The sequence below is a fragment of the Eulemur rufifrons genome, chromosome 30 (genome assembly GCF_041146395.1).
Source record: "Eulemur rufifrons isolate Redbay chromosome 30, OSU_ERuf_1, whole genome shotgun sequence".
Taxonomy (NCBI): Eukaryota; Metazoa; Chordata; class Mammalia; order Primates; family Lemuridae; genus Eulemur; species Eulemur rufifrons.
In genome coordinates, this window is record NC_091012.1 from 53523308 (window position 1) to 53547702 (window position 24395).

The window sequence follows — 24395 nt, forward strand, 5'->3', positions numbered from 1 at the left end:
GAATGAAAACAATTGCATTTTAAAACTAAGACTTCTGGGTGGCATGGGGGAGAAGGACACAATTACAAAGTAACATTTTTTGATTCCTCAAGTTTCTGTGATTACAGTTCCTTTCTGAATTCAACATTTAGCTAAAATTGTATTATGGCTCATCTACATAAAGAGCATTCCAAAACAATAGACTTCATCAAATTTTAACTTTTGTCAGGTGTAAATGATTTCGCAATTTATAAATTAAAAAAATAGATGAGTCAAAATCAAAAGCTACATTTAAAGAACATCGATTGTTCTATGATTAAAATTTAATTCTCTACACGTTTACTGAAACTACCTAAAAAATAATGTCAATATTATAGAGTAGAAATAAATCTCTTCTCTCATGTTATAATTTACTGGACTACACATTTCATAAGAGCTAATATCAGTCAACATCAAATTACTTGACAAAAGCTTTGCCCCATCAGCAATTTTGGAAGACATGATTCCTCTCTACAGATGGCATTTGAAAGCTGGTCACAAAGAGAAATTTCATGCCAGATGGCATAAAGATTAACCCTTTACACACAGAAAAGTCTGCCAGTACATTTCAGCTACTTTGTAAGGGAATCAATCATTACTGTTGATATTTGTAACAGACAAAACTAAAACCAAGAAATAAAGATGAACATAAAATACAGTCTCTTTGAGGGTTTTACATTTATAGGTTCAAGTATTCTGAGCAACTCAAATTACCCATGACAGCTAATAATTAGAATTTTCTCTGCAGACCAAAATGAATGTCATTCTATAGAACAGTGAGTGAGTGTAGCAGACTGCACAGCATCTGTATCCCAGCATGGCTTCGGTGATCCTTACTCACTGCTATGAACCAATTTCACAGAAGAAATCATATTCTCTAGTAGAATTCACAAATTTGAGGATTTTCTAGGTTTGAGGAACACGTCCCTCTTGAATGTCAAGAGCCTGTTCTATCTGCTATTCTGAGTAGGTAAGATTTTCAAGAGTCCTCTTCAATATGAGAATATATTCATATTTTAACAAGAGATGTATGAAATCCTTCCATTTCTAATTTATCATAATACGTAGCAAATGAATTCTCATACAGTACACTGGTTCTCAGCCATAAAAAAGAAAGGCATTTCTTTAATGTGCTGAATCAAGGGAGGTAGAAGGAAAAGTCATACGTACATTTGTGGGTGGTCCTTTTGCATTGTCTCCAATTTGACCCAAGATATTGAAAGTTAAATCGTGGCAATTTACCAAGAAACGCTTGTTGCACTTCTCTTCAAATGGCTTTATGTCAGGTTCAATTCCAGAAAAGTCCAACCTCTACAAAACAGATAGTGTGAATCATTTTTCAAAAAAAGATAAGATTCATAGTAATATAGATTAATACAAATTCACATTAATGTAGTAAAAACGGCAGGATCCAACAGTTCTCTGTCCATTCCTCTTTTGAACTCTTTTTATTTTTTCATTCGTCATGCCATTGTGGAGCTTTTACACTGAGGTTTTAAACACTGGTGGAGAAATCTTGGAGAGAGATGATGAGACTCTGATCTAAGACAAAGGAGAAGTCACAAGTCTGTCCCATGGCCTACAAAGCCCTAACATGCCAGGCAGCCCTCATGGCCTCCTCTCACCCCCTGACCTCGTCTCCTACCACTCTTGCCTCTCCTACCCATTCCAACCACACTGGCTTCTCCTTGGTTATTTTTCCAGCACACCAAATATACTCCCAACCCAGGGCCTTTGCACTTGCTATTCTATCAGGAAATCTCTTCCCCCAGACAGCAGCATGGCTTGCTCCCTCATTTCATACAAGTCTCTGATCAAATGGCACTTCCACAGAGAGTCCTTCTCTAACTCCTTATAGAAAACTGCACACTCCCTGACAATCTACATGCCCTCTCTCTTATTTATCTAATCTCACTTTTTGTATTTATTTATTGTTTATTGCTTGTCTTCTCTGCAAAACATATGCTCCAGGATGGTAGAAATTTTGTTTCCTTTATGAGCTGTGCAGGAGGCAAGATGGACAGGAATGGGTATGGGAGGCATTAAGAATAACACAATGGTCTCTAATTTGGGAGATTCAATACACAGTGATGTTATGAACTTGGTCATGAACTACAAATGAATGACAGATGTGGGGGAAGGGCCAGTAGAAATGATGAGTCCAGTTAGTAGGTGGTTGGGAAAACAGAAGAGGCCTGAGTTGGAGATCTGGATTCAGAAGTAAGCAGCATCTAGGTTGAGAGGCGGACAAGGCTGGAACCCCGGGGACCACCTACGTTTAAATGATGAACAGAGGAAGAGGCATCTGCTTAGGAAACTGATAAACACTGAGCTCAGCTTCTAACAGAGCTGGGGGATGTACTCTGGCTGCCACAGAGATATATTTTTAAAAATTATTGGTATTTCAAAATAAGAACAAGTTTTTAAAAAAAGATACCGGGAGTCCAGGAATTCCTCTTATTGGGGGAGGAATCTGTCCCTCCTCAAAGAAAACTCCTAGAAACCTTCGCAGTTCACAGGGTTCGGGCAGTCCAAGTTCATTTGTTCATTCTGAATATTTGAACATTCTATTCACAAAGGGGAAGAAAAGTGTAGATTGTGGGACAATTTACCACACTTTCATTAAGGCCATAGACGTGGTAGGCAGAAAAAGACTGGGTGAATCTGAGCAGAATATACTGCCAGTATGGAAAATTCAAGCCAAGAAACACAAGAATTTTTCTCAATTACTTAAGTAATTCAAGCCAAAACAGGTATAGTGCCTGAAGAATTTTGGATAATTAATAATAGCTGTTCTAACCAAGTCTGTATCACTGACAAAATCCTCCTTAAAAGGGCCTAATGTATAACCATTGTACCTGAAAGCATGGTTTTTTTTTTCCCCTTTGAATCTATTTATCTACAAAGGAATACAAATGTGTGGGACTAGACAGCTCCCTCTCAAACACTTATCTATCCGTGCAGCCAGCAGAGGCGAGTCATTGCCATGGAGATCAATTCTCATTTCCGCACATTTATCTGCTCTCCTTTCTGTCTTACTCAGACAGTGGAATGTTAAGACAACTGGACCAAACCACCCCAGCCCCCAACTCCTTTCCCTTCTGAGGCCTGTGAGTACAATGATGGAACATATGGCCTTCTTCAGAAGTTCCAAGTTTGAGCCATCCCCTTTAGTCGGCCACTGTTTCTTTATTCTCTAAGGTCGTGTCTCTACATGATGAACTATGACCAAAAGTGAAGGCTAAAATGACGAGATGGCAATTCACCTAGAAAAGGTATTCAACACATACAACATGAGTTTCTCTGTGGCAAAACTGCCTTCCATAATCAACATTAAATTCAGTTTTTTGTTGTCCTTGAAGCTTCACCACAACTGTGAATTTCTCTCTCACCATAGCTCACTGATAAACAACTCAAACATAAAATTGGTTTAGTTTTATGACCACAAAAACACTACACCACAATTTTTTAAAGATACTGGATTTAGTTTCAACCACAGTCAATTGGCTCCTTTGTATACAATGAAAGAGACTGACATGTCCAATTAGAGCCCCATTATGGGCAGGGGGGCTGGAGGGGTGGATCAAAGGCTCAGACAAGTTTGGAACAAGTACATTTCTGAATGAAAGTCTTAGAACTAACATTCCTGAGCCTTGCTATACTCTTACTTTTAAAAAAAAAAAAAACACATAACTTAAACCAAAGCAATATAATGGCGTAGGGGAAAAGGGAAAATATTTTTAAAAATCAACTTTCACCAAATAATTTCATCTTCTTATGGGATATTTTTATTGAAGAAAAAATATACGCATTATTTATAGACTATAACTTTTTCCATGTGAAACTGAATAAAATCTTTTTTATTTCAGGATATTATGGGGGTACAAACATTTTGGTTACATGTAATAAAAATTTTTAATTAGAAAACCATATGAAGCAAAAAGAAAAAACAATGAAATCAGTCTTCCCTGAATTATTTTATATTTTTATAATATATTTTCACTAAGAAAAATACTGTAATGCTTATGTAGTTAGTGCACACCTAGTTCAAACAACATCAAAGATTTTAATTAGAAAGCTCATGTAGGCCAGGCGCAGTGGCTCACGCCTGTAATCCTAGCACTCTGGGAGGCTGAGGCAGGAGGATTGCTCGAGGTCAGGGGTTCGAGACCAGCCTGAGCAAGAGCGAGACCCCATCTCTACTAAAAATAGAAAGAAATTATCTGGCCAACTAAAAATATATATAGAAAAAAAAAATTAGCTGGGCATGGTGGCGCATGCCTGTAGTCCTAGCTACTCGGGAGGCTGAGGCAGGAGGATTGCTTAAGCCCAGGAGTTTGAGGTTGCTTCGAGCTAGGCTGACGCCACAGCACTCTAGCCTGGGCAACAGAATGAGACTCTGTCTCAAAAAAAAAAAAAAAAAGAAAAGAAAAGAAAAGAAAGCTCATGTACAAAAGAAAGAAAATTAAAAAAAATTCAGCCCCACCCCTGTCATTTTCTCATGAAATATTTTCAGTTAGGAAAAATATTTATAACACTTATATATTGTAGACTTTTTCCATTTAAACAAGTCAGAGATTTAATTAGAAAATGTCATGGAATTAAGTATTAACTGCATATATCTTGGTACAAAAAGTACCTAACTCATGAAAGACGATAAAATACACGTAATATGTATATAACCCTGCACTTTCCTGCACCACCCTCCATTTAAAGTGGGATTCAGCCAGACTTGAAAAATTACCCCAGTTCTACAGGCCTACAACAAATGTGGAAAATAAATGTCTCACGTGACTGGGTTTTCTTTATATTAACACTACCGATATTCACAGCCACTAGATCGCAATCGTATTTAATGAGTTAAAAGAGCACTGCAACCATCTTTATGGATTCTTTCATTTATCTATTTTGAGGAGCAAGAGAAAGGGAAAAGAACACAGGAAACTGAAAAAAAAAAAAAAATATATATATATATATTCAGTCCCAAACTATTTGCATATGAGGCAGGTCCTCTTGAGTGAAGACTTAGTTGTTAAGTTACCTGTTGAAAGTGAACAAAACAAATATAAAACAATCTATATTCCCTACTGGTGCAAAAATCAGTGATTTCAACATTTCACAGATGTTCTTTATGGATAAGCAACCATTCTAGGACTATTTAAACAAATATGTCATGAATACCTGAACTTCCGAATCAAAAGAAAAGAGATTCTGTCTTCCATCTCCTCTACTGAGTTTGTTTAGCTGTTCAGTTTCTCTTCCATACTAAAATTAAAAAATATATATATGTATCATATTACTTTATTTCCTTCAAAACAGTAGGAAACACAGTTTATGTGAAACTAGCCATATAACACAGCTTCAAAAATATACCATTCTCTCTTTCCATGTACTTAAGATGGACAAAGGATGCTTGCTTGGCTGGGGAATGATATATCACCATCACCATAACCCACAAGAAGCTATAGATCAGATTCTTTACTTTCTATGTGCCTCTTCATAACACCAAGAATACTATCCATCCTGTAGTCAGTACAAAACAGGAATCCAAGACACTTTGGATGCAAAAGAGAAATAAAGAAAAAACACCATGTTTTACATATCCATGGTGTTAGCCACGGAATATTACATATAATTCTGATTCCATCACCTTAGGAAACACATAATAGGCTGCACAATCTGGGATGGCAAAGATTGAGAGAGGATACAACTAAAATCTACAAAATCACAGAAATCCTAGGTCAGGGCCAGGCATGCTGGCTCACGCATGTAATCCTAGCACTCTGGGAGGCAGAGGCAGGAGGATCGTTTGAGCTCAGAAGCTCGAGACCAGCCTGAGCAAGAGTGAGACCCCGTCTCTACTAAAAAAAAAAAAAAAAAAAAAAAAATAGAAAGAAATTAGCTGGCCAACTAAAAATATATAGAAAAAATTAGCCAGGCATGGTGGCGCATGCCTGTAGTCCCAGCTACTCAGGAGGCTGAGGCAGGAGGATCGCTTGAGCCCAGGAGTTTGAGGTTGCTGTGAGCTAGGCTGACGCCACGGCACTCTAGCCAGGGCAACAGAGTGAGACTCTGTCTCAAAAAAAAAAAAAAAAAAAATTCTAGATCAGAGCATCATGAATGTGTTCCTAAATTTTGAAAGACAGCTTTGAAGGTTATCAAAGGGATAAATTTAAAATAGAAAAAAGGAACTTCTACATTTGTATAACTAAGTAGTCCAGGAATAGGAATAAAGTAAAAAATATAAGTAGGTTTGAAAAGGATTTAAAGGAATAAATGGGTCACAACCTTCTAATCTATTATAATACAGACTCTACAGTGTAAAATATGTACCCTACTAACATACTCACAATAATCACCTCTACACTTTCAAAACTGGTTCATTTCATACTCCAAAGAGCAGAATAAATAACACAAATGATGTCTGTTCACCAGAATCTTTAACTGATGAAATTATTCATATACATATATTTACATATAGAGAAAATATGATTTTCATATGATATTAACATATATAAACCATTAGATCAACTATCATGTGCATCAACTGCATCATTAGCCCCTTAAAAGAAGAATATTTATTTTATGAATGATATACAGTAATTAAATTGAATAAGAACTAGTAGATAAAATTAATAGTCACAAAAACCTGAATGTATTTCCTGGTGTCTAGAAACAAATAAGATTTTCCAAACTGTCAGTTGGCACTTATGAGTCTGTCTTTTGGACTGTAACTTTTCTCTTATAATCTCTACCTGTTTTACCAATTTGCTGTGGTTTTTAACTTGGAAATGACATCGCCAAATGGAATCCAGCATTAAAACTTTAATAGCTAATCCTGAATTGTCTCAGTTCAAAGCAAGTTACCATAAGAAACATATACCTTCATCAGTTCCGGATGCATGCTCCTTTCCAAACTGGCCATGATGTTCTCGGCTTTTCCTTGGCTGCTAGTTTCATCATCTGCGAATTCATTAAAAGCAGATGTTCCAAACCATACAGACCATTACTAATCACCTACGAGGAATATTTTAACTATCTTTCCCACCCATCCTCTCCTACTAGATTTATTGCAAGGAATTTCGATTATGAAAGCATAGGGAAAACTTTAATGGACTGTTGAAAATCTGCCACGAATTTTCTATTCATTTCAGTCTGGTTATATTTCATGTGTCAGAGCCTATGCAGAATCAAATGTTAAAAAAAAGTCTATCAGCCTTCATAGTCACTTTTAATGAAGTAGCAGGTCAGCCTTCAAGATTAAGAGCTCTACATTCACACTGCACAAAGGACATTCCTATGGATTAAAGACAAGGGCTTTACCTCGATAATGAATCATTTAAAAATTCTGACCTTGTGCTGTTTCTACCGTCTCCTTTTTTTCTTGCACTAAACTGTCGGTATTGATCTGAATAATCTTTTTCAAAGTTATCAACCATTCTTCCATTTCCTGCTCAGTTTCAGCAGCCAGATAATGGCTATACTTATCTAACATCTTGAGTTCAAAAGCATGACGGCGCATTTTGGGGCACTAGAGGAAAAGAAAAAGCATGTGTTCAGTTAGTTTGGTTACCCTTTTAATATTAGATTTCATTAGTTTATATTTATTTTTACTTCAGCTCAGCACATATGTGCATCAATATTTTCATGAAATAAGTGCTTCTTTTAACAAGAAATAGACACTCCAAGATGATGAATGACCATGTCAAGCATATCTTTTCTGTTTCCCTCAGGACTGAGCACAATGATATATATCTGTACAAAGTTGGCAGAAAATACTACTTGTTGAGTAAGTATTATCACTTACAGCCTTTTGGCATCCTTAAGATTTAGAAATTCAAACTACCACTATAAAAACAAACAAACATTTTATTATTTCCACTGGCATAAAGTTTTCCTTGAATATTCACAGATTTTCAAAATCAGTTCTTAGGAACAAGGTTAATTAAATGTGACCTGAAACAAATCTGATACTTATTTAGTATCTTACCACAAAATACACTATAGATACCTAATTCACTTTGGCATACATAATATCAACTGCATCATAGTAGCATAAAAGAAGACCAAAATATTCGGTAGCATGATAGGGTGATCATAGTTAAATTATTGTATATTTCATGGCTGAGCAAGGTGGCTCAAGCCTGTAATCCTAGCACTCTGGGAGGCCATGGTGGAAGGATCACTTGAGCTCAGGAGTTCGAGACCAGCCTGAGCAAGAGTGAGATCCCCCTATCTCTATTAAGAATAGAAAACAATTAGCCAGGCAACTAAAAATAGAAAAAAGTTAGCTGGGTGTGGTGGCTCCTGCCTATAGTCCCATCTACTCGGGAGGCTGAGGCAGGAGGATTGCTCAAGCCCAGGAGGAGTTTGAGGTTGCTGTGAGGTAGGCTGATGCCATTGGCACTCTAGCCTGGGTGACACAGAGAGACTTTGTCTCAAAAAAAATTATACTATAAAGGATACAATTATATAAAAATAATGTAGATAGTTTTAAATAAGAAAAAATATATGGGCTGGGCGTGGTGGCTCACGCCTGTAATCCTAGCACTCTGGGAGGCCAAGGTGGGAGGATCGCTGGAGGTCAAGAGTTCGAGACCAGCCTGAGCAAGAGCGAGACCCTGTCTCTACTAAAAAATAGAAAGAAATGATCTGGACAGCTAAAAATATATAGAAAAAATTAGCCGGGCATGGTGGCGCATGCCTGTAGTCCCAGCTACTTGGGAGGCTGAGGCAGGAGGATCGCTTGAGCCCAGGAGTCGGAGGTTGCTGTGAGCTAGGTTGATGCCACATCACTCTAGCCCGGGCAACAGAGTGAGACTCTGTCAAAAAAAAAAAAAAAAAGAAAGAAAGAAAGAAAGAAAGAAAAAGGAAAACACATATAAAAATTAAAAAATAAATTACTGTATATTTCAAAATAACTGAATGAGTGGAATTGGGAAGTTCCTAACACAAAGAAATGATAAATGTTTGAGGTGATGGATACCACAATCACCCTGCTTTGATCATTACACATTGTATGCTTGTATCAAAATATCACATATACCCCAGAAATATGTACAACGATTATGTATCCATAATAATTAAAAATAATTTTTTTAAAAGAATGGCTTAGCAAAAAAAAAAAAAAAAACAAAAACAGATTTTAAAAAAAGAAGATAGACCATCATTGGTTCACATTACATTGTGACTCTCCATAAAACACATGGAAGTGGCCTGTGCTCAATACTAGCATACAAGGAAAATAAAAGCCTCCTCCTTTCCTCAAACATAATGACACATCCTTTTACTTTACCACCTTCTCCGTCAGGACAAAAGAAATGACACGCTACCTCCTCTCAAGTCCCTCAGCATTAATTTCAAGAAAGGCTCATGAATCAATAATTTTCCACTGCATGGTCATTATTCAAGAAGGAACCGAGAAAGTTCATCCTTCTCATCTTCAAAGCATAGGAAAGGATGAAATTAAACTGCTGTAGTAAAGTCATAAAGATTTACACATTTGAAAATATTTGGGAGGGGAGATCATAAATAGATGAGGGAAGTGGATCCTGGGAGAACTACAAAGAAAGGTCAATCCAGACTAGGGCTAAAGCGTATGCCCTCTTTCTTCCAGTTAGATTAAGAAAGCTATTATATATTTTTTAAAAGCACCTTCGATTCACATAGATCTTTATACTTTTAAAAGTGTTATCTTATTTGTTAGAATTTTTTTTTAATTTTTAATTACTTTTAGAGACAGTGTCTCACTGTGTCACTCAGGCTGGAGCATGATGGCTGTTCACAGGCCTGATCATGGCACACTGCCCAGTTCAAGCGATCCTCCCGCCTCAGCCTCACGAGAAGCTGGGACTACAAGGGGTGAGCCACCACACCGTAAAAGTATTTTCTCATTTGATCCTCACAACAATCTCATTTGATAGAGTACACAGACATTATTAATTTCACTTTACAGTTTTGAAAACTAAGATTTAGGTAAATTGAGCGTGTTGAACCAACATCTCCCGCCTACTAATCGGCCCAACGCTTGCTCCATGTAGCCTACCATGCCACCCTGCCGCTGTGACAACGGCTCCTGTCTCTTGGTCAATTGCCTTCCTATTCAGATAATCTCTCTGCCCTCTACTTCCCACTCTGTGTATGCCTCCTCAGTAATTCAAATCAACAAATATTTGCTAAGTCCCTACTGGGTACAGGACTCTGCTAATTATTATAGGAGATATAGAAGTGAATAAGACATGGTCCCTGTCATCCAAATAGGAATGTGCAGAATGAACCACAAATTCAAGTACGATTCAGTTATACGACAGAGAAAAAAGCAAAGTGGTAGCACAGGGGAGGTGGAGTTTAATTCCACTTGTTGGGCACAAGGGTTGAGGAAGGAAACAGAAAACATTTCATGGCAGAAGTGGCATTTAAGCTGAGTCATAAAAGATAAGGTTCAAACAGGAACAGAAGGGGAACGTATATAGCGAGAAGAGAAAAAAAGTAAGACAAGGCACGTATGTGTGGAACTCCATGGAGTGCTTAGCCTGGTGTGACCAGAGCACAGAATATATAAGAGGGTGCACAGGGATGAGGCTAGAAAGTAGGGTGAGGCCAAATTACTGTGGCCCTTAAATGCCATGGCAAGAACTTTAGACCTCGCTCTGTAAGACAATAAATCAAAAGCCAAAAGGTTTGGAGAAGGCAAGTGAAGGACCCGATCTATGTCTTAGGAAGATTGGACTAAAGCAGGTAAGACTTTAGGCCACAGAAGATAAAAGGGAGAACCAGAGAAAGGGCAGTGAAAATAGAAAGAAGGTAAGAGGTTCAAGAGGCGCTATGGAGCCAGATTCAACAGGACTTGATAAACGTTTAAATACTGGCACTGAGTGAGAGTCGAGCACTGAAGAGGACTCTGAGGTTTCTAGTATGGATGTTTTGGTGGACGGAGATGCCACTAACCAAGACAGAAAAATGCTCAGGTTCTTAATAGTTCATCAATAACCCTCTTGGAGAAAGAAAGAAAGATTACCTCAATAGCCTTACCTGAACAACGTCAATGCAGGCGTCCAAGTAGATGCAACCTTTAGATTCTTTTGAATTTTTCTCATCTTTATAGGAATTGAGAATATATGAACCATCAGGAAGTTGAGTCAAGTAAAAATATCGTCTCTTGAATACCTATATGGGAAAAATCCAGCAATGATACAGTTGTTATATACACATTGTGTCTGAACAGTTTCTTTCAACTAAAAACCTTAAAGGGCTTGCCGGGCATTGTATCTGGACAATCTTCAGACAACCCTGAGAAGATGTTAGGAATTATCATTATCTTCGTTTTTTTAAGACAGACAATGTGAAGTCAAGTGATTTATCCTCAATTAATAAATGTCTAGACAAGAAGAATATTTAAGATTTGCCACTTTAAAATGTATAAAGCATTTTGATATCTGAATCACTGACCCTTTCGCTATAGCATCCTTTTCCCATATCATTGCAAACCATGATTGAATCCTTTCAATTTGGTTTATATTACCACAAATCCAAGTATGAATATAAAAAATACATACACACACATTATATATTTCCAACTCACCTGCACATCTTACTGCACTCACCTACCCTGTACTAGTGTCCCTGCTTCTGAAAGGCCATCTTACAGCGCACTCACTCACAGGGAAGCACAGACAGTCACCAGTTGCCCACCAGTTGTTGTTGAGTGCCCGTATGCTGAGATTTGAATCAATAGGCCCAAGGGCACTGTGCCATTTGTTTGGAGTTAGGGACTCACAATAGTTAAGGACTAGCCTGATGCTACAACTCACAGCAAAGCCACAGGAATAGGGAAAGGAAGAATACTGCTTGACTGGTTCATGCTGTCTCTCTACCCTCCCCTAAAAACAGAGTTTTGGAACCGGATAAAGGAGTTGAGAAAAGGGGATTAGAAGCTCTCTGATGAATCTATGCTTCTCGAAATAAGTCAAACACTGCGAATGTGTCAAGCATTTGTCACAGTGAAAGGTAGAGCTAATTCCGTTACAATTCCCAGGATGATGGATCTGAAATCACTTCAGGGTGGGATGGGAAGAGACAAGGAAACAGACTCTTGTTGATTACTACGGAAATGCATTCCCCCAGCTTGGCATTTTCAATCGCCCATCTGATTATCCAGTGTGATGCCTGATTATTTTAAGAACTTTAATTATGCAAAGAGTATTATTTGGCAAGATCATTTTTAACTACTTAACTTCTGGCAAAGTATCTGAAACATCAACAGTTTATTTCTCCATAGCATGAGTAAGCAAAATATATAAACATACTAAGCAACATTTCTTTGTAGAAAAACCAATAGAGAGAAATAACAATGCTTACACTTATTTGTGACTTGTTTAAATATCATTGATTTTTGAATGAATGACAAAAGTATACCTGTGTGAGGAATACACTAACATGTCAGACGATAAACGCTACAGCTTTTATTTCAGGGAATGACCACGTGGGCTATAACAGCATCAACAGGAAGGAGTCCAAGCAGAAAACATCAGCTCGTTTTTCAATGCCAATCAAGTAAATGTTATTGTATTAGGATATAAAGGTATAGAAGGAATATGTGTATATTTATATCTTTATATATCTCATAATATTTGAGAATATATACATATATTCTCATATTCAATGAATCTACATGTAAGTTTGCTGGAAGAAATCTCGATAGATATACAAGGAAAATGTTAATCATAATGGTGATTATACATGTATGTTTGCTTATTTTCATGACAATGGTTTGCATCTGTTACTAAAATGATAGGACCAGAAGACCTAAAATTACATACCAAGATCATTTCAAATGAACATTTAGTGAGCACTTCCTTTGTGCAAAACACCACTTTTAAAAAATTATCACAATAATTATGTATGACAAGAATTAGAATACATCTTCCAGGCAAAGATTAATGTGAAAAAGTTGCCAGTAGATAAGAATTTGAATATGCTCAAGTTTAAAACTCAAAGTCTATCACTTCAGTGAGACAGTCTATAGAATCCACTCGCAGAGTCCGTAGCCAGCAACAAAGAAAGAGGCAGAAGAAGGGAAAATACAGAGCAAAACATTGGTGGCACAGAATCAAATTATAGTCTGTGAATTTTTTTTTTACATACAGCTGCCTCACCAAGCAAAGAAGTTTTGTGGCAGCCGCCACTTCCAATATTAGCAAAACACATCATTACAATAGGGATGGAAAAGGATATGAAATTACAGCAAATCACTTCCTGTAACATTGCAATTATGTCTAAATGTGACACTGGGGTAGGTAGCTTATGAATGTGGGGAGAGAGCCTGATGCCTGAAAGAGCACTTTCAGAAAAAGCAGATGCCTGCAAGTCTTATGATCTTGTTTCTCAGCCAGGATGTCCTGCTAACCAGCAGTGAAACTGTCTTCAAGACTCTGCATCTCTCAGTTACCTCACTTGTAAAATGACAGGATCAGACCAGATGATCTGTAAGATCATTTTTTCAACAATCTACAAATAATTTCATCAAACCTGAACGACTGACAAAGCAGCCTTCCTAGGCTGGGAGCTACCCCAGCCCCCAGAACAGGAGCTATCCCCCACCAAGCAATTTTTCATACACTAGAAGCACATGGTTTGTACAGTAAGGAATTTTTTTTAAGTCATCTCTATCTAGAAATCAGACTCTTCTCGAACAACAAATTATAAGATACTCTATGATATAAGTTGGGTTTCAACTCTGGGAAGCTCTTAAGATGTCTTTTTTAAAGAAGAAAGGGGTATCCTGTCTCACATATGGAACCAAAAGGGAAATCAGAAATGGAACTTCCCTGATACTTTTTCAATTTCCAAAACATAGCTATTTAGGGTACAGGTCTACCATTTTTTTTACATTTCAAAAAGAAGACAGGTGTTAAAATAATGACTATATAGAACAGTGGTAATTACTCTCTACCATACCTCTCATTTGAAGGCCTCAAGTCCTTTGTAACCAATAGCCAATTCTCTTAATGTCATTGGGGGATAAGTATCATTATCCACATTTTACCTAACAGCAAACTGAGGGACCAAGAGCTAACTCAACTTCACACAGGCAAGTCACTGGTAGAACTGGAATCAGAATCCTATGATGGCAACAAACAAAGAGAATCTTGCCCAAACCCTCCAATGGCTTCCCATGAAAGTTAAAATAAGATCTAAAATCCTCTCCATAACCCGGAACTGATGGTGATCAGGCCTCAGATTACTTCTTGGACTTGACTTCTAATCACTCTGCTCCAGCTACATTGGCTTATCTGCTGTTCTTCAAATATCCCAAGCAAGCTCCTTTGCCTCTGCACTTCCTGTTACCTCAGCCTGGAATCCTCTTCCCCCACATCTCCACACAGTTCACTTTCTTACTTCTTTCAGGTCTTTGCTTACATCTTGCCTCCTCTGAGTGGCCTTCTATGACCACTTGCCCTCGTCGTCATAGCACCCTGTTTTATCTATCTCACAGAATGATCCCTATTCAAACATACCTTATTCATCTATCTGTTTTATTTGCTATTGGTCTCTTTTTAGATCATTAAAAAATCCATGTTTTATCTACTGCTGTATCCCTAGTACTTATAATAATGCATGGACTCAATACAATTTTGCAAAATATATTGCTAAAGAATGAATTAATATTTCAGTCTCCAGCAGATTCTCCAGTGGTTTCATCCAACAGAATGGTGTTTCTCTGTAATGCCCATATTCTTCTTTCTCCTCCTCTTGCTTTTATTATTTTTCCTAGATGTTGAACACAGCTGAAAATTCTCCACCTTACTCAGCGAGGACCACAGATCCTAAAGAGTGGCCCACTCAGACCACCCAGAAGAATAAAACAAAGAGCCAGCCAAAGGATATGAATCTATAGGATCCGGTCCTATCAAGTCTCCTGAAAGCCCCGTGCCCCAAGCTGTTTGGATGACAACCTTCGAACCTCTTCTGGAGCGGGAATAAAGGCCTTTTGTCATCCAGCTGCATCGAAGATGGAAAGCAGGAAAGTTGGCACATCTAATATCCTCAAAGTAGAAAAATCTTTTATCATTTTATATAACAAATCTCAAGAGTGTTTACCTATTATGTGTGTTACCTAGAGGGTAATTGTTTATTGCTAAATTACATGAACCAGAGCCCTGAGAAAGGATGCTCCAAAGGTTAAGAGGCAGAGTAGGTGGGCCAGGAGCAATGCAGAAATGGGGTGGGGGAACTTGACTAATGTCTCTGACAGAACAGAATGGATAAGCCAGCAAGGAAAAGGAGAAAGCAGGAGCGCAAGAAACATACTGGGTCTCAGAACTGTTCTAAACAAAGATGAAAGAAATAATGGGGAAGAAAACCCCAAGACTTATCAGAAAACTGAGCTGCAGTTAATTATACCAGAATGCCAGGAAATTCATCCTGCTGAAGAACCCCTACCTCTAGGCTGGCAACCTAATGTATCACTCACCTCTCTCCATCATATCATTTTATAGTCCTACCAAGTTTTAATATATTACATTTGTCCTACCCTCTGGGAAACTGGGTAAAAATCAAATAGCTTTTCTTAACTAATTCTACCATATCTGGGCATTGGAGATTTTTTTAACTATTTCACTTGAAGCAAAGTCTAGTAGGAGAGGTCTACAATCCACCCTTCCCATTGTAGACAAATTATCTTATTAGATTTATTTCAGCATGTCATAACCCTGCTCAAATTTTCAATGACTCTCAATGACTTACATGATAAGGATCCCATGCCGGGTCCTGGCATTCAAGGCCCTCCCACAATCCTACCAATAATATAAAATGATAACAATTGCTAACATCTGTGGAATGCTTACTGCATTACAGTCTCTGGCTAAGTGCTTTCCTCATATGGTATCATTTAATCCTCATAACAACTTTGTGTGGTCATTACTATTATCATCTCCATGTTACAGAAGAGAAACTGAGGCACGGGGTGATACCAAAGGTCAAAACCAACTTTATCTCCCATGACTACTCAACTTCACCTAACACACCTACCCCATCCATAGTGCCTGCCATGCTCACTTCCTCCTTTCTGACTCCCTGCCTTCAGGAAGCCTTCTCTGAACCCAGGTCACAGTGATCTGGACTCACATATACTTGGTCTCTATGACACCTTTAAACAATTAATTATTTTTATTGTGTGTCACACCACCCTAAAAAGGTTTTAAGCTCTACACGTGACACTTCTCTCTACCTTCCACAATGCTAATGCCTTGTACCAATAAGGTATTCAATATATATTTGGTAGACAGGCACAGTGGCACACGCCTGTAGCCCCGGCTACTCAGGAGGCTGAGGAGGGAGGATGCCTTGAGCCCAGGATTTTGAGGCTGCAGTGCAGTACAGTCATGCCACTGCACTCTAGCCTGGGCAACAAAGCAAGACCCTGTCTCTAAAAATTAAATAAAATTAAAAAATTATCTATTTGGTAATGAATCCATTGATTCCTAATAGTGTCTGGCACATAGGAAGTACCTAATAAGTGGTTTTTAAACAGGGATCAATGAATGAGGAAAAATAAAACATAAAAAACACATTAGTGAGAAATCCTTTACCCATAATAAATTAGTGTAATCCATTTGTTAGCTGTAAGAGACAGTCTGGTAGGTCTGAGAATACAACTGGACTAACATATCAAAAATAAAAGATTTTTCTCTTCCTTTTTTCCAATATACATAGTGACCCTGACCTCCTACCAATTATTTTAATATGGTATGTGCTTTCTTAGGTCAAATCTTTTGATTTGTAGTTCTCTCACTGCAGAGGGGACAAAAACCTCCTGTAACAGTCAAGGAGTAAGGACTTTTGGACCCTGGATATATAACAAATGGCTCTCTTTTGTGCAAAAAAAAAAAAAAGAAAGAAAGAAAAAGACAGAAAGGGCACTAGAAGTGAGTCATATATCAAGCAGTTGAACTTGCAACCCCGATAACATACCAAGGCACTTCAACGTTTAATTGCTGAGAATGGGGAGGAGAGAGCTAGAGGAATGTGACTAAATTGAGCCAAGAAGATGCATAAAGGTGGGTGTCCCAGGAGTTGGCCAAGAATTTGCAATAATTTTTTTAATGAAACACTGCCCGCAAGATCACATTCTTTTTTATTCCATATATCATTATATCCCTTAGGAAAAATAGTTCTAAATACTAGGGGAAGGTCATGTCCAATATCATAGCTATCTGAGTCCACATTAAATTCCTTCACTGATATGGAAAGAAATTCAATAAAGCAGATGTCTCTAGCAGCTACTTGGGAAAGAGAGAACGTAAATGACTAGTTTTCTGTTAGGATTAGCGTTTCTACGGATCTTGTATTCTCTATGATATCTTAAACTTTCCCCCAATACTTTTCCAGGAATTGACGAGTGACAACAGTGTGTGTTCTCATTAACTGGAAACCATAAATGGAAGAAATTAATCACTATGATAAGGTTTGTCCTGTTTTAATATGAATACTGAGAACAAAGCAAAGTATTAATACAAGTGCTGAATAAAATGGTCACTGTACCCAGACAACCAACAGAACTTTTGCAAGAGCTGCATGATGCCAGCATCCTCCTCAATGAGAGGAAGTGCTCGGCTTGCACTGGAACTTGTGGAGTGATGCACACATCATTAACAGCTCTCCTGTAGACTGAGATCCTCAGGGCAAGTTTTCTCAGCCAGCAACAGGTTATTCCGCAAGCATTTCTGGGAAAATAATGTCAGCTGCAGGAAATGGTGCAGATTATATGTTAACAACTGACCAGAGCAGGGAGAAAGGTGTATACTGGGGAAAATATACATTTTTATTCCATAAATATGGGGTGTTTAATCTTCCAACAGGAAGAACTCAACTTAGTTCCTTTATTAGCTTCTCTTTTCCCTGGAGTCCATTGTCATGCACTTTAACGTTCTTGCAAAACTCTCCAGCAAGCCAGCTAGGAAGGTTTAACTTTCTAAACCAGCCCATATACAAATTACTTTGGCTGCATTATTTATATTGCATTATAGGCCATGTGGTTGCTTTCTCAAAAGACCTCATAAAGTAGGAGTCTTCTAATTCCCTTTTATTAACTGCACTTTTTCGAGTCTCTTCTAACCCTCTTTCCTTCATTTTATTGCATTTTCTCTCTTGATTCTATTTCTCCCTTCCTTGCTATCAGATTCCTTTATTTCTTTTTTATTTCAAAATATTAAGGAGGTACAAGTGTTTTTGTTACATGGATGAATTGTATAATGCTGAGATCAGGGCTTTTAGTGTGTCCCTTATTTCTGATAGTCAAAATGTCCAGGAAAAGGATTTAGACTCATTTATAAACATAGTATCAAACTTTCCAAAGGACTGATTCTATATAATTCTTAAAATTCAGAAATGTTTAAATAAACAAACATCCTTAAACTTATGCCTCAGTCTAAGAGGCACCAAGCTGCCATGCTTTTAATCCCTATCAACCTCAAAGGGATCTGTCAAGCCACAGTGCATCAAGGAGGCTCAGATAAAACACAAGGGAAGAAGCGTGGCTTCTGTAGGCTGTTATTTGCCAATGAGTCACAATTAATACCCAGATCCTACTGCTGTAGCTTTTTAGCTGGTCTGAGTTATGTTTGTAGGCGCTATCAAAGCTTGGATCTTCCAATAAGAAAAGGTTCTTTGCTCTCAACTCTGTGAGCTCTTGTCCTGTGGTGCTGGTTGCTAAAGCCACCAAAGCTTCTCACAAGTGTGTGCTGGGGGTCCTAGCAGGCAGGGGACTCCAGATGCACCAAGGGTATACCTGTCTCCAGGATTGGGGAAATGATTCAGATAATAATAGCACACCTGAGTCATCTTCCCATTTGCTTGTGAGCTTCATGAATATTCTTCACTTCAAAGATTAACACAGCAGAAACAAATATATAGAAATTTCCAATTCAGAATGGCTCAAACTCTTGTCAACCCTTTGCCTCAGGTCTTCTGCCTCTGCCTGTCCCAACTTTCCAAGAGCTGGGTCAGCTACGCACCCCAACTTTAGGTTTGGCCTCTCTCTAATGCCTGAACCAATCTAGGTTTGAAGCAGGAAGAACTTAGATGATCCTCCACCCTGTAACAAGGCACCTAAAGGAATAAGCTAGAGTCCCCCAGTGTGCCTTGCTTCATAGGCCTGGACTTCTGCTTTGTCCCTCATTTCAAGTTTTAGCCTGGCAACTGCTACCCCTTTCCAATCCTCTGCCCCGCATACTCACACACCCTGTATTTATATAGAAAGAGAGCATGGTAAAACTATGAAAGTAAACATCCCAGTCCAACTAATTTCAATAATGTTGAACTAAATAACAGTTAAAATGCAATTCTTAGAGGAAAACACAATCTTGGCAAAATCCCTTGGAACATTCTGACTAAACCTTCCTCTCATGCCCATCCTAGCTGTAACAAATCCTGAAAGATAATACTTCTGCTACAGCTTAGGAGATGAAACCAGAAGAGTACAGGATATATATTTAGCTCCCAGAAATCCAAAATGGAGGTCCATAATCCATAATGAAGAAGAGCGGGGATAAGTGAAATCCATAACCAGAGACAATTCCCAAACTTCAATATGGCCTTAGCATTTCAAAGTATTCCCTACTAATTTTTTTTTAAAGCTGTGTAGCTTCATATGACCATTCTGGTTTATTCTCCCTTTCTTTCCTTTGTCTACTGTTTGGTAGAGGTTTTAAAAAGAAAGAAATGTTTTTATGATATGTGAATTATATCTCACACACAAAATAAATAAGTGGCCAAAATATGAATAGCTGGGGATAAAACGAGGCAAAGCAACAATTAGCTGGAGACAAGTGGCAGCTGTTCCTCTTCAGCTAGGCCATGCGGTCACCAGGTTACCTCAGCCCCACCACCCACTCCATGAATTTATGGCTCCTGCCTGGCCCCAGCAAGTGCTGGGGTTTTCAACCTCAGGGAGAGAAAATAAACAAGCCGAACAATCAATCTTTGACTACCTGATTGAATTAGTTTTCTACAGTCATTGTAACAAATTTCCACAAATGTAGTGGCTTAAAACAACACAAATTTATTAGCTTATAATTCTGTAGGTTAGAAGTCTGACATGGGTCTTGATGAGCTAAAATTAAGGTTTTAGCAGGGCTGTGCTTCTTTCTGGATGCTCTAGGGGAGAATCCATTTCCTTGCCTTTTCTCGCTTCTAGAAGTTGCCCATTATTTCTTGGCCTGTGACTCCTTCCTCCATCTTCAAAGCCAGCAACATAGCATCTCTCTTTGACCCTGCTTCTGTTCTCACACTTCTTTCCCTGACTCTCCTTTTCTGCCTTCCTCTTCTACTTACCGGGTCCTTGTGATTACACAGGGCCCACCTGCATAATTTAGGATAACCTCCCTACTGGCTGATTAGCAATTTTAATTCCCCTTTGTATTGTGAGTGAACATTTACAAATTCTAGGGATTAGGACATGGACATCTTTGGGGTGGGGGGCCAACTCTTCTTTCTGCAACATCAGTCAATCTGTATTTCACAAATTATGAAAGAAAATATAAAGCGTGACCTTTTTATTAGGCAACTGTATTTTGATTTATAATATATGGGCTTTAAAAAATTGAAGAGTCATATGTAAAGCAAATTATAATTTAAAGACATTAGAAAAGCCATTTAAAAGAATCTGTGGTGAAATGTTTTATAAAAATATTAATTTCCTAGCATCTTATTTTATCAATCCAGATTTTCATATGCTATATTTACTTTATGTTGGGATAAACCTTAAGTATGGGTAAAACATTTTAATATTTTGAAAATGTTAGGGGGAGTGGAATAAAAACCTAGAGAACATTTTCTGATAATCCACAAAACATTCACTCATGCATTTCTTGGCCGGGCGCGGTGGCTCACGCCTGTAATCCTAGCACTCTGGGAGGCCGAGGTGGGCGGATCATTTGAGCTCAGGAGTTCGAGACCAGCCTGAGCAAGAGCGAGACCCCATCTCTACTAAAAATAGAAAGAAATTATATGGACAGCTAAAAATATATGTAGAAAAAATTAGCCGGGCATGGTGGCGCATGCCTGTAGTCCCAGCTACTCGGGAGGCTGAGACAGGAGGATCGCTTGAGCTCAGGAGTTTGAGGTTGCTGTGAGCTAGGCTGACGCCACGGCACTCACTCTAGCCTGGGCAACAGAGTGAGACTCTGTCTCAAAAAAAAAAAAAAAAAAAAGAGCATAGACTCTGACATCAGTCTCCCTAGGTTCAAATCCCACCTCTGAAATCTTAGAGCTGTGTGACCTTGGGTTAATTACTGAATTTCTCTGCACCTCACTTTCCACATCTGTAAACCAAGAATAATAATGGTAGCTATCTCACAGAGCTGCCATGAGGACTAAATGAGATACAGACTATAAAACACTCAGTATGCTGCCTGGTACGTATTAAGCCCTCAATATGTGGGTTCTCTTATTATCACCTCGTGCCGAGGCCCATGCTTAAGTGCAGGAGATATATAGGAAGCATCCTACAATTTGGATTCATTATTTTCAGGGCTTAAAAATGAAACTGAGAACAGGACATGACCACTAAAGGGAAAGCAGCAGGCAAAATATTAAATTAAGATAAAATTTGAGTCTTCCCTTGGTAGACACCCATGGTTTCCACTTGCAGGCTATGTGAAAGATAGAATGACCTTCAATACTTAATGGAAGTGTGAATCATCCTCAGCAAACCACACGATCTTATGTTGAATATCTGAAAGAACGGTTATATATGGTAGCTGAGCATAATTTGTTTCTCTGCTCAGAATCTTCAAGTAGCTTGTTAGCTTTTCCTTTGGATTTTAATGGCTCTTCACAGCCTCCGGAACAAAAGGCAACCTCCCGTATAAGGCATACAAGGCTCTGCACAAGTTTATCCCTTTCATCGTTTCTTCTTTTGTCTCACACAAAGCCCTTACAGAAACTCACTCTCATGGCCAAACTACAAAACTTTTCTAGGCTGTTCTGACCACACTAAGGTACCACTTTGTATAGTAGTTAATTTGGTACATTTCTTATCTATAGTCTGGAGGCTACTGGAGAACAGGGACCCCATATTAGATATCCATATATTTCCCCACAGTAACCAGTATGTAATAAGCACTTAATATTTGCTAAAGAAATGGATTACTCTATCCTTCCACTCATTAAATTCATTTCTACATATGAACCTTCAGTGCCCTCTTTTTTTTTCCAAAGCTATTTTCTTCATTCAACTGACAGCCTCCTTTTCAAACTTCCTGATTCAGAAGATAATAATTATATTTCTTTGAAAAGTGGCACTTCTAAATTTATCCTGAAGTTTCAGATTTTCAAAATTCCATGCATCTGTGAGAATCCTCTCATTAAAGATTTTTTTTGCTAGAACTCGTAAAATAAATATTGATTCCAGACAGGCTACTTATACCAATATCCTTAAAATGATGGAATAATATAATAATGACTTCCTACCTTCATGGTAACCGTGATGGTGCTATTTACATTTGCTTTATGCAACCAGCCTTGTTTGATTACACCACCCTTCTGAGAACATAAAGATGACGAGTCCTGAAACAGAGCAAAAACCATCAATAAAACAGCAGCCAGTTTGCCATCTAACTAATCAAACATTGGGGGGACACAGAATTAGGCCCTACCCCATTTCCTCATTAAAGCATAAAGACCTCTCTTCTCCATGAAGATTTAAAATTGTTGACTGTGGAATGAAAGGCATTGTGCTGTGCACACAGTAGGCACTCAATATTTACTGAATAGTATGGGTTCTCTTCAGGGAAAGTCTTCTGCATTATGTAAACAGTCAAACTATACCTCGAAATGTCACAGACATCCGGGCCATCTGTCCCAAGAGGGATCTATCAGGCAGAAGAATCCAGATGAATCACCATACCACATGCCCAGTATGAGAAAAGCAACTCACCAGCATGTCCCACAGGTCAGGGGACATGTTTATATATATAAATCACAGCCCATTTAACTTGATTTTTCCTAAGTCCCATTTCAAAATGTAATAATTTTTTTCAAAATTAAAAGATACTCAGTTTGAAAGCTGGCCACAGACCCTTCAAAAACAATTCTTTTGCTCATCTTTCCTCAAGGAATTCCCTCTCGAATCTTTTTCAGCAGAAGCGATCATGAAGAAACCAGTGCAGGCAGGGCGCGGTGGCTCACACCTGTAATCCTACTACTCTGGGAGGCTGAGGTAGGAGTATCGCTTGAGTTTAGGAGTTCAAGACCAGCCCAAACAAGAGTAAGACTCTGTCTCTACTGAAAACAGAAAAATTAGCCAGGTGTCTTGGTGTGAGCCTGTAGTCCCAGCTACTCAGGAGGCTGAGGCAGGAGGATCACTTGAGCCCAGGAGTTTGAGGTTACAGTGAACTATGATGACACCACTGCACTCTAGCTGGGGTAACAGAGTGAGACTTTGTCCAAAAAAGAAAGAAAGAAAGAAAGAAAGAAAGAAAGAAAGAAAGAAAGAAAGAAAGGAAGGAAGGAAGGGAGGGAGGGAGGGAGGGAAAGGAAGAGAAAGGAAAAGAAAGGAAAAGAAAAGAAAAGAAAAGAAAAGAAAAGAAAGAAACCAACCAGTGTCCCTGCCCCTAACATTGCCCCCCGTCCTCACCTCATCTTTCTCACAGTCCTCATCGATCTCAAATACATGATTAGGAATCTTTTCTGGTCTCAGAGATTTGCTGAAAATGTAAGAGAATTGTCTTAGACATTGAACAGAACTGACCAAAATAAAACAAAAACAAACAAAAGCAGGATGAGTAGATTTCTTTCTTTTACGACAAGAAAATGCCAAGACATGAGAAGGAGAAATCCTTTTATCCTTTCCAAACTCAGATTCTCCCCATTGAGTAAACTAACATTACTTTTTTCTATAAGGACTCCCCCATGTGCAGCCAACAGCAAAGCCATAACCAAGCCTAGGTACTTAGTCAGAAAGGGCACAAGTTGCTAAGAAACCTTTGCCAGAGCTGCTAGTGGTGGCAAAATCTTATCTTTTCCCAGGTCAAAAAGCAACACAGTGTAATTCTGGTTCTTCCATCTGTGTGCTGTATAATCTTGAACTGCTCATATTAGGACTCAGTTTTCTTCTCTGAGAAAGTGCTTTGAAACCTACAAAAGGCTATACAAATGTCTTATTTCTCCATTATTTTTTCCAAAGACATTTCCCATATGATATCCTGTGAGACAGTAATAGTACTACAGATGAGAAAATGGAGAACTCAGATAGGTTGAGTGAGTGGTCCAGGTAATCCAGCTTACTAGCTGGCAGAAATAAGATGTGACCTCTGACAGTATGGCTCCTGGGCCAGTGTGCTTATGCCATTCCTTCAACTCAACTGAAAGAGACACAC

At 38.4% G+C, this 24395-nt stretch overlaps 1 protein-coding gene across 1 annotated transcript in view; it reads right to left on the bottom strand.

The window, feature by feature from the left end:
* Window positions 1–24395, bottom strand: part of DOCK11 (dedicator of cytokinesis 11) — a 172496-nt gene that overhangs the window by 105598 nt on the left and 42503 nt on the right. Inside the window, exons 5-11 of the mRNA XM_069462875.1 lie at window positions 23654–23723; window positions 22489–22584; window positions 11050–11184; window positions 7372–7549; window positions 6902–6981; window positions 5200–5283; window positions 1189–1329 (exon numbers count right to left, since the gene is read on the bottom strand). Coding sequence (XP_069318976.1) covers window positions 1189–1329; window positions 5200–5283; window positions 6902–6981; window positions 7372–7549; window positions 11050–11184; window positions 22489–22584; window positions 23654–23723 — 784 coding nt within the window. The remainder of the gene's footprint in view (window positions 1–1188; window positions 1330–5199; window positions 5284–6901; window positions 6982–7371; window positions 7550–11049; window positions 11185–22488; window positions 22585–23653; window positions 23724–24395) is intronic.